General features: G+C 63.8%; 1 protein-coding gene across 1 annotated transcript; it reads left to right on the top strand.

The window, feature by feature from the left end:
* Positions 1–1,464: 1,464 nt before the first annotated feature.
* On the top strand, positions 1,465–9,568 carry LOC309890737 (actin-like protein 6B; the record flags this gene model as incomplete). The annotated part of the gene is made up of 14 exons (XM_082785145.1): positions 1,465–1,489; positions 2,186–2,262; positions 2,354–2,522; positions 3,083–3,183; positions 3,277–3,374; positions 4,392–4,486; positions 5,168–5,274; positions 6,311–6,400; positions 7,402–7,463; positions 7,548–7,662; positions 7,761–7,841; positions 7,940–8,035; positions 9,306–9,392; positions 9,488–9,568. The coding sequence occupies 14 exons, from the start codon at positions 1,465–1,467 to the stop codon at positions 9,566–9,568; spliced, it is 1,284 nt and encodes a 427-aa protein (XP_082641271.1).
* Positions 9,569–10,469: the final 901 nt, after the last annotated feature.

The following is a 10,469-nucleotide window of genomic DNA, read 5'->3' as shown; positions in this document are numbered from 1 at the left end:
GGGGGCGTTTTGGGGCCATTTGGAGCCTTTTAAGTCAAAAAAAAAAAACACAAATTGGACCCCCTACTGCTGCCCCCCCCCCCAAAAAAAAAATTTGGGTGATTTGGGGAAAATCTGGGTGATTTTGGGAAAAATTTGCCCCCCCCGGAGCAATAATAATGCCCCCCCCTCCCCCCCCCGTGCCAACCCATTGGGGGCAGGCGCTGATGAATGTAGGGGCCCCCCCCGGCCCCCCCCAAAATTGGGGTCCCCCCCACCCCCCCCAATATTGGGGCCCCCCCAGCTCCCCCCCAATATTTGGTCCCCCCCCGACCCCCCCACAAATACCGGAGCCCCCCCCACCCTCTCCAATATTTGGGCCCCCCCCGCCCCCTCCCCAAATATTGGGGTCCCCCCCCGCCCCCCCCCGGCTCCGACAGCCTCTACCTCCCGTGGGGGGGGGGCGGGGGGGGCTCCCCACCCCCCCCCCCTTTCTACTGAGAGTGGCGAAATGTTTACAGCCCCCCCCGGGGCCCCCCCCCCGCCGCGACCCCCCCCCGGCCCCGTGGGGGGGCCCTGCTGTGCCCCCCCCGCCCCCCCCCGCTGTGAATAGACCCTGTACATATCCCCCCCCCCCCTTTGCCCCCCCCCCAAATAAACGTAGACCTTGGTGCAGCTCCGTGTCCTCACTTCCCCCCTCCGGGGGCGTTTTTTTTGGGGTTATTTTGCCTATTTTTGGGTATTTTGTCTTTTTTTTAGTTATTTTGCCCTTTTATTGGTTATTTTGTTTTTTTGGAGGGCTATTTTGCCTTTTTTTTGGGTGATTTTGCCTTTTCTGGGGGGGGTTATTTTGCCTTTTTTGGTTTATTTTGCCTTTTTTGGCTTTTTTTTGCCTTTTTGGGGTTATTTTGCCTTTTGTTAGTTATTTTGCTTTTTTTTGGTTATTTTACCTTTTTTGTGTTTTTTTTTTCCTTTTTTTTGGCTTTTTTCCCTTTATTTTTATTGGGGGGGGGGGAAATAAACGCAAAAAAAAACAAAGGGGGGAGGGGGAGGAGGGGGAGGGAGTGGGTGTGGCCTCGGGAAGCCCCGCCCCCTTTCGCTGAGGACCCTCAAGGATCCGCCCCCCAGCCCCCAAGCCACGCCCACCGCCCGCTACACCACGCCCACCACCCATAGGCCACGCCCATTACCGCGAGGCCACGCCCACCCCCGTTAACCCACGCCTAACCCCCGCTCAGCCCCTCCAGGCCACGCCCACCGCCACCAGGCCACGCCCTCCCCTTTAAGCCACGCCCCCATGCCAGAAAGCCACGCCCCCCGCGCCTGCCCCGTTCAGGAGCCGCGTCCCTCATTGTCTGCGGCGGCAGCCAATCAGAGCGCGCCGCGGGGGGGGTGGCGGGCGCTGATTGGCTGCGGCGCGGCCCCCCCCCTCCATTCATCCCCCCCCCCAGGCGCTGTCCAGTGCTGAACCCCGCGGCCGCCGCCATGAGCGGGGGGGTCTATGGAGGGGGTACTGGGGGGACTGGGGGGGACTGGGAGGGACTGGGGGGGTACTGGGGGGGTACTGGGATAAATGGGGGGGTACTGGGATGGGGGAGGCATGGGGATAATGGGGGTACTGGGATAATGGGGGGTTACTGGGGGGGAGTGGGGGGGTACTGGGGGGACTGGGGGGGTACTGGGAGGGTACTGGGATAAATGGGGGGTACTGGGATGGGGGAGGCATAGGGATAATGGGGGTACTGGGATAATGCGGGGTTACTGGGGAGTACTGGGGAGTACTGGGGGGGTACTGGGATAAATGGGGGGGGACTGGGGGGAACTGGGGGGGACTGGGGGGGTACTGGGGGGACTGGGGGTACTGGGAGGTACTGGGGGGTACTGGGATAAATGGGGGGGTACTGGGATAAAGGGGGGGCTACTGGGGGGTACTGGGGGTACTGGGATAATGGGGGGAGACTGGAATAATGGGGGGGTACTGGGATATGTGGGAGGCACTGGGATATGGGGGGGGGCACTGAGTTAATGGGGGGGGCACCAGGATATTGGGAGGGGGGCTACTGGGATAACTGGGGGTTACTGGTACTGGGGGAGGACGGGGTGGGGGTGTCCCTGTGCCCCTTAGGGGGGGTGTCCCGGTGCCACCCTTTGCTGCACCCCCCCCTTTTTTTTTTTTTTTATGCCCCCCCCCAAAAAAAAAAAAAAGACGAGGTGGGGGCCCTGGTCTTCGACATCGGCTCCTTCTCGGTGCGCGCCGGCTACGCGGGGGAGGATTGCCCCAAGGTAAAAATTTGGGGGGGGGGGGGGGGCAGGCTGTGGGACCCCCCCCCATAAAAAAATACCCCCCCCCACGTGTCCTGTGCCCCCCCCCCAGGCCGATTTCCCCACCACGGTGGGGCTGCTGTCCCCCGAGGAGGCGGCGCTGGAGCTGGAGGGGGACAAGGAGAAAAAAGGGGGGGGGCGCGCCTTCTACATCGACACCAACGCCCTGCACGTGGCCCGCGAGGGCATGGAGGTGCTCTCCCCCCTCAAGAACGGCATGAGTGAGCCCCGGGGGGGGGGGGGGCAATTTTGGGGTGGGGGGGGGGGCACTGGGGGGCTGAGGTTTCATGGGGGGGCAGGGGGAGGCTGGCGGGGGGGGGTGGGGAGGCTCTGTGGTGGCCTGGTTGGGGTGGTTGGGGTCACTGGGGTCATCATGGGGGGGTCACGTGGGTTGTGGCCCCCCCCCATGTCCCCATGACCCCCCCCGTGTCTTTGTGCCCCCCCCACATGTCCCTATACCCCCCCCCATCCCATTTACAATGCTTGGAGTCCCCATGTAGGGTCACCGGGGTCATCCTGGGGGGGTCCCATGAGCTGTGTCCCCCCCCCAGTGTCCCCATGACCCCCCCCCCCGTGTCCCAGTGCCCCCCCCATGTCCCTATAACCCCCCCCATGTCCCCATATCCCCCCCCCCCATCCCATTTACAATGCTTGGAGTCCCCATGTAGGGTCACCGGGGTCATTCTGGGGGGGGTCCCATGAGCTGTGCCCCCCCACCCCGTGTCCCCATGACCCCCCCCGTGTCCCAGTGCCCCCCCCCACCATCCCATTGCCCCCCCAGTCGAGGACTGGGAGTGCTTCCAGGCCATCCTGGACCACACGTACGGCAAGCACGTCAAGTCAGAGCCGGGGCTGCACCCCGTCCTCATGTCCGAAGCCCCCGTAAGTGCCCCCCCCTGCCTCCCCCCGGCGTGTCGGTGTCCCCCCCCCGGGTGTCCCCACCCTGTCCCTTGTGTCCTGTCCCCCCCCCCCCAGTGGAACACCCGGGCCAAGCGGGAGAAGCTGACGGAGCTGATGTTCGAGCACTACAACATCCCCGCCTTCTTCCTCTGCAAGACGGCCGTGCTCACCGCGTATCCCCCCAAAAGTGTCCCCAAAGTGTCCCCAAGGTGTCCCCTGGGTGTCCCCAAGGAGTCCCCAAGGTGTCCCCAGGGTGTCCCTAAAGTATCCCCAAGGAGTCCCCAAAGTGTCCCCAAGGTGTCCCCAAGGTGTCCCCAGGGTGTCCCTAAAGTATCCCCAAGGAGTCCCCAAAGTGTCCCCAAGGAGTTCCCAAAGTGTCCCTACGGTGTCCCCAATGGGTCCCCAAAGCATCCCCAAAGTGTCCCCAAAGTGTCATCAAGGTGTCCCCAAGGTGTCCCCAAAGTGTCCCCAAAGCATCCCCAAAGTGTCCCCAAAGTGTCATCAAGGTGTCCCCAAGGTGTCCCCAAAGTGTCCCCAAAGCATCCCCAAAGTGTCCCCAAAGTGTCATCAAGGTGTCCCCAAGGTGTCCCCAAAGTGTCCCCAAGGTGTCCCCAAAGTGTCCCCAAGGAGTCCCCAAGGTGTCCCCTGGGTATCCCCTGGGTGTCCCCAAAGTGTCCCCAAAATGACCCCAAGGTGTCATCAAGGTGTCCCCAAGGTGTCCCTAAGGTGTCCCCAAAGTGTCCCCAAAGAGTCCCTAAAATGTCCCCAAGGAGTCCCCAAGGTGTCTCCAGGGTGTCCCCAAAGTGTCCCCAAGGTGTCCCTAAGGTGGCCCCAAAGTGTCCCCAGGGTGTCCCCAGGGTGTCCCCAAAGTGTCCCCAAAATGACCCCAAGGAGTCCCCAAAGTGTCCCCTGGGTGTCCCCAAGGAGTCCCTAAAGTGTCCCTAAGGTGTCCCCAGGGTGCCCCCTCATTAGCGGCACCCCTCATTAGGGGAACCCCTCATTAATGGGACCCCTCATTATGAAGACCCCTCATTAGGGTGCCCCCTCATTATGGGGACCCCTCATTAGTGGGACCCCTCATTAATGGGTCTCATTAGGGTGCCCCCTCATTAGGCTGACTCATTAGCCCCCCCCTCATTAGCCCCCCCTCATTACCTCCCCTAATTAACCCCTTGACCCCCGGGGCGCAGCTTCGCCAACGGGCGCAGCACGGGGCTGGTGCTGGACAGCGGCGCCACCCACACCACCGCCATCCCCGTGCACGACGGATACATCCTGCAGCAGGGTGGGGGGCCGGGGGGGTCATGGGGGGATCTGGGGGGGGTATGGGGGGGGGCTGGGGGGGTCCTGGGGGAGTTTGGGGGGGTATGGGGGGGCGTTGGGGCAGTTTGGGGGGGTCTTGGGGGGATATGGGGGAGATTTAAGGGGGTTGGGGGGGATTTGGGGGGATGGGGGGGTCCGGGGGGGTCCTGGGGGGGGCCTGGAGGGGGCTGGGGGGGTCCTGGGGGGATCTGGGGGGGGTATGGGGGGGATTAGGGGGAGTTTGGGGGGGTCTTGGGGGGATATGGGGGAGATTTAAGGGGGTTGGGGGGGATTTGGGGGGATGGGGGGGTCCGGGGGGGTCATGGGGGGGGTCTGGGGGGGTCCTGGAGGGTTTCTGGGGTCTTTTTTGGGGGGGGTCCCTTGGGGTCCCAGGGGCTCTTTGGGGGGTTCCTGGGGGGGTCTCAGTTTTGCTTTTTTTTTTTGGTGTTGTTTTTTTTTGGGGGGGGGGCCCTTTTTTTTTTTTTTCGGGGGGGGGTCCCGGGGGGGTTTTGGGTTGTCCCAGGGGGTTCTCAGTGGTTCCTGGGGGGTCTCAGGGCGGGTTTTTTTCTTGTTTTTTTTTTGGGGGGGGGGCCCTTTTTTTTTTATTTTTTTTGGGGGGGGGGGGGTCCCGGGGGTGCTGACGCCCCCCCCCGCCCCCCCCCAGGCATCGTGAAGTCCCCCCTGGCTGGGGACTTCATCTCCATGCAGTGCCGGGAGCTGTTCCAGGAGCTCAACATCGACATCGTCCCCCCCTACATGATCGCCGCCAAGGTTTGGGGGGGGGGGGGCACAGCGAGACCCCCCCCCACAACCCCCCGACCCCCCCCCGACCCCCCCCGTTAACCAATGGGAGGGCGGGAAGCCCTCAAGCCCCGCCCAGTGGAGGGAGGGCTCCGCCTCCTTCACTGGGGCACTGTGCCTTTAAGAGAGGCCACGCCCACTTGGCCACACCCACTTAACCACGCCCATTTAGCCACGCCCCCGTTGTCCCCGCCCCTTTGGCCACGCCCACTCAGCCCCGCCCCATTATCCCCACCCACTTTGCCCCTGCCCAATTGGCCACGCCCACTTGCTCCCCCATTGTCCCCGCCCACTTGGCCCCGCCCACATAGGAGGGGATACCACAAAGCCACACCCACATGGAGGAGTGGTCCCTGAGGCTCCACCCACCGTTTAGCCACACCCATTGTGGGTGGAGCAGCCCCAGGCTCCGCCCCCTCCATCCCCTCGCAGCTGTAACCCAGCCTCACACACCCCCTTCTTTCCCTGACCACGCCCCCTTTTTGTAACCACGCCCCTTTTCGACCACGCCCACTTCTGTAACCACGCCCCCTTTCCACGACCGCGCCCCTTTCAATGACCACGCCCATTTTCCGTGACCACGCCCCCTTTCCCCAACCACACCATTTTCCCGACCACACCCCCTTTCCCGACCACGCCCCCTTTTCCCGACCACGCCCCCCTTTTTCATGACCACGCCCCCTTTCTGACCACACCCCCTTTGTAAACCACACCCACTTTTCCTGTCCATGGCCCCCTTTCATGACCACACCCCCTTTTCACTAACCACACCCCCATCCCTAACCTCGCCTCCTTTCCCTGACCACGCCCCCTTTCCCTGACCACGCCCCCTTCCCTAACCACGCCCCCTTTCCCCAACCACTCCCCCCTTTTCTAACCACACTCCCTTTCCCCAACCACACCCCCTTTCCCTAACCACGCCCACCTCTCCCCGACCACGCCCCCTCTCCCTGACCACGCCCACCTCTCCCTGACCACGCCCACCTCGCTCTGGCCCCGCCCCCAGGAGCCGGTGCGGGAGGGGGCCCCCCCCAACTGGAAGAAGAAGGAGAAGCTGCCGCAGGTCTCCAAGTCCTGGCACAACTTCACCTGCAACGTCAGCACCTTTTGGGGGGGGGGAGCACTTTATTTTGGGGGGGGGCACTTTTTGGGGGGGCTGGGGGCATTTTTGGGGGGGCTGGGGGTATTTTTTGGGGGGGATGGGGGCACTTTTTTGGGGGCTGGGGGCACTTTTGGGGGGGTGGGAGGACTTTTATGGGGGGGGCTGGGGGTAGTTTTTTTGGGGGGGGTCTGGGGGCAATTTTTAGGGGGTCTGGGGGCATTTTTGGGGGGTCTGGGGGCTTTTTGGGGGGGGCTGGGGGCATTTGGGGGGAGCTGGGGGCACTTTTTGGGGGGGCTGGGGGCTTTTTTGGGGGGGCTGGGGGCACTTTTGGGGATGTGGGAGGACTTTTATGGGGGGGGCTGGGGGTAGTTTTTTTTGGGGGGGGTCTGGGGGCAATTTTTAGGGGGTCTGGGGGCATTTTGGGGGGGGCTGGGGGCATTTTGGGGGAGCTGGGGGCACTTTTTTGGGGGGCTGGGGGCATTTTTGGGGGGGCTGGGGGCATTTTTGGGGGGGACTTGGGGCAGTTTTTCTGAGGGGGGGCATTTTTGGGGGGGCTTTTTTGGGTAGGGGGGCATTTTGGGGGGGTGGGAGGACTTGTATGGGGGGGGCTGGGGGTAGTTTTTTTTGGGGGGGGGACTTTTGGGGGGGTCCCATAGGGATTGGGGGGGGTGTGTGGGGTCAGGGGGGGGCTCTGTGGGTTTGGGGGGGCCCCATGGGGATGGGGGGGGCTCGTGGAGATGGGGGGGGTCCAATAGGGATTGGGGGGGGTTTATGGGGATGGGGGGGTCCCATGGGGTTGGGGGGGGACCCACGGAGACTGGGGGGGCCCATTGGGGTGGGGGGGGGTCTATGGGGGCAGGGGGGGGCTCTGTGGGTTTGGGGGGGCCCTATAAGGACGTGGGGGGGGGCATGGGGATTGGGGGGGGTCCATACAGACTGGGGGGGCTCCATACAAATTGGGGGGGGGTCTCTAACCCCCCCGTGCCCCCCCCCAGGAGGTGATCCAGGACTTCCAAGCCTCGGTGCTGCAGGTCTCCGACTCGCCTTACGACGAGCAGTGAGCGCCGGGGGGGGGTCCAATTTTTTTGGGGGGGGGGTCTAGGGGGTGTGACCCCCCCCCGGTGACCCCCCCCCACCCTAGGGTGGCCGCCCAGATGCCCACGGTCCACTACGAGATGCCCAACGGCTACAACACCGACTACGGCGCCGAGCGGCTCCGCATCCCCGAGGGGCTCTTCGACCCCTCCAACGTCAAGGTGGGGGGGCCAAAAAAAAATTTGGGGACCCCCAGACCCCCCCCTAAAAGAAAACAGCCCAAAAACCCCCCAAAAAAACCAATTTTGCCCTTTTTTAGGGGCTTTCTGGCAACACCATGCTGGGCGTGGGGCACGTGGTGACCACCAGCATCGGGATGTGCGACATCGACATCCGGCCGGTGGGTTAATTAAGGGGTTAATTAATTAGTGGGGGGGGTTAATTAATTAAGGGGGGGGTAATTAAGGGCTGGGGGGGCCTCGGGCTGTGTCCCCGCAGGGGCTTTACGGCAGCGTCATCGTCACCGGGGGGAACACGCTGCTGCAGGGCTTCACCGACCGCCTCAACCGGGAGCTGGCGCAGAAGACGCCACCAGTAAGGACTGGGAGCACACCAGTAAGGGATGGGGGGCAGCCAGGAAGGGATGGGAGCCCTCCCAGTATGGGATGGGGCCTCCCAGTATGGGATGGGACGGCCCAGAAAGGACTGGGAGCCGTCCCAGTAAGGTTTAGGGGAAACCAGTAAGGGTTAGGGGAAACCAGTAAGGACTGGGAGCCCACCAGTAAGGGATGGGGGGCAGCCAGGAAGGGATGGGAGCCCTCCCAGTATGGGATGGGGCCTCCCAGTATGGGATGGGACGGCCCAGAAAGGACTGGGAGCCGTCCCAGTAAGGTTTAGGGGAAACCAGTAAGGGTTAGGGGAAACCAGTAAGGACTGGGAGCCCACCAGTAAGGGATGGGGGGCAGCCAGGAAGGGATGGGAGCCCTCCCAGTATGGGATGGGGCCTCCCAGTAACAGACGAACCACTCCCAGTAAGGTTTAGGGGAAACCCAGTAAGAACTGGGGGAAACCAGTAAGGACTGGGGGAAACCCAGTAAGGGATGGGAGCCCTCCCAGTATGGGATGGACCCCCCCAGTAAGGACTGGGAGCCCTCCCAGTAAGGGATGGGGGAAACCAGTAAGGACTGGGGGACACCAGTAAGGACTGGGAGCACACCAGTAAGGGATGGGGGGCAGCCAGGAAGGGATGGGAGCCCTCCCAGTATAGGATGGGACGGCCCAGTAAGGACTGGGAGCCCTCCCAGTGAGGGATGGGGGAAACCACTAAGGACTGGGGGACACCAGTAAGGACTGGGAGCACACCAGTAAGGGTTGGGGGGCACCCAGTAAGGGATGGGACCTCCCAGTAACAGACGAACCACTCCCAGTAAGGTTTAGGGGAAACCAGTAAGGGTTGGGGGAAACCAATAAGGGTTGGGGGGCACCCAGTAAGGGATGGGAGCCCTCCCAGTATGGGATGGGGCCTCCCAGTAACAGACGAACCACTCCCAGTAAGGTTTAGGGGAAACCCAGTAAGGACTGGGGGACACCAGTAAGGACTGGGAGCCCTCCCAGTAAGGGTTGGGGCTCCCAGTCCCCTCCCAGTGCCTCCCAGTCCCCCCCCAGTGCCCCCCAACACCTCCCAGTGCCTCCCAGTTCCACCCAGTCCCCTCCCAGTCCCCCCCCAGTCCCCTCCCAGTGCCCCCCCAACACCTCCCAGTCCCCTCCCAGTCCCTCCCAGTGCCCCCAACACCTCCCAGTCCCTCCCAGTCCCACCCAGTCCCCTCCCAGTCCCTCCCAGTGCCTCCCAGTTCCCCCCCCGCAGAGCATGCGGCTGAAGCTGATCGCCAGCAACAGCACGATGGAGCGGCGCTTCAGCCCCTGGATCGGGGGCTCCATCCTCGCCTCCCTCGTGAGTGGGGGGGGCACCGTGGGGGGGGGGGAAAAGACCCAAAATTTGTGTTTTTCGCCCCAATTTTGTGTCCCCCCCCCCCCCCGCCCCCCCAGGGCACGTTCCAGCAGATGTGGATCTCCAAGCAGGAGTACGAGGAGGGGGGCAAGCAGTGCGTGGAGCGCAAGTGCCCCTGAAAGGCCCACCCCGAGCGCGAGGAATGAGGGAAAAAACGCGAAAAAAGGGCAAAAAATGGCCCAAAATGACAATAAATGCGAAAAAAAGCCCCAAAAGCCCGATAAATGTCCCCAAAATGGACGGTTGGCGCCTGGGGGAGGGGGGAAGAAGACAGGGAGCGCCTCAGGACGGCGTGGGGGGGTGGTGGGGAGGGGAAATTTTCCCGAATTTGGGGTTTTTCACCTCAAAACGCGGCCTCGCGCCTCAAGGCCCCGCGGGGGCCTCTGCGCATGCGCGACGGAAGGGGGTGGGGGAGGGGGGAGGCACCGCGCGTGCGCGGGCCCCTCCCCCCAGCGGCTCTTTCCTGCGCATGCGCAGGGGCTCGCGCGCGCCATGCGGCGATCACGTGGTTCCTGTGCGGGGGGGAGGGTGTGAAGCCAGGTGGGTGACGTCAGAGGCCGGGAGGCCTCTGCTATTGCGCATGCGCGCGTGAAAGGCCCACGCTTGAGGTGCGCATGCGCGGCGCCTCTTCGGACTCCAATTCCCAGCGTGCCCCGCGGCATCCTTCCCCCGCCGCCAAAGCCCGGGGTCGCCGCAGGGCCCTCGGCCGCTCTGAGGGTGTCCGGAGATGTGCCTGTTTCGCGGCCCGGTTGGACGGGGATAGGCCCCGACCGCGCTGCTCCCGCGGGTCTCCGTGATCTCCGAACATTGTTCCACCGGGATTTGCGTCCTTCCGCCGCGAGGAGTCTCCCCCGGGAGCACCGGGCCTGTCACCACCGCTCAGGCACCGCATCGGCCACCCCCCTCCGAGAGGCCCCCTCTCCGCCCCTCCCCACCTCCCCCTTATTGGCCTCCCCTCCTCCCCCGTTCTCCTATTGGCTCAGCCCGCCGTCCGCGCGCCTCCCCTCATTGGCCACCACC

Source organism: Aythya marila (assembly GCF_965140915.1).
Source record: "Aythya marila genome assembly, contig: HAP1_HAP1_SCAFFOLD_112, whole genome shotgun sequence".
NCBI lineage: Eukaryota > Metazoa > Chordata > Aves > Anseriformes > Anatidae > Aythya > Aythya marila.
The sequence above is the reverse complement of the archived record's forward strand: the minus strand, read 5'-3'. Positions and strand labels throughout refer to the sequence as shown.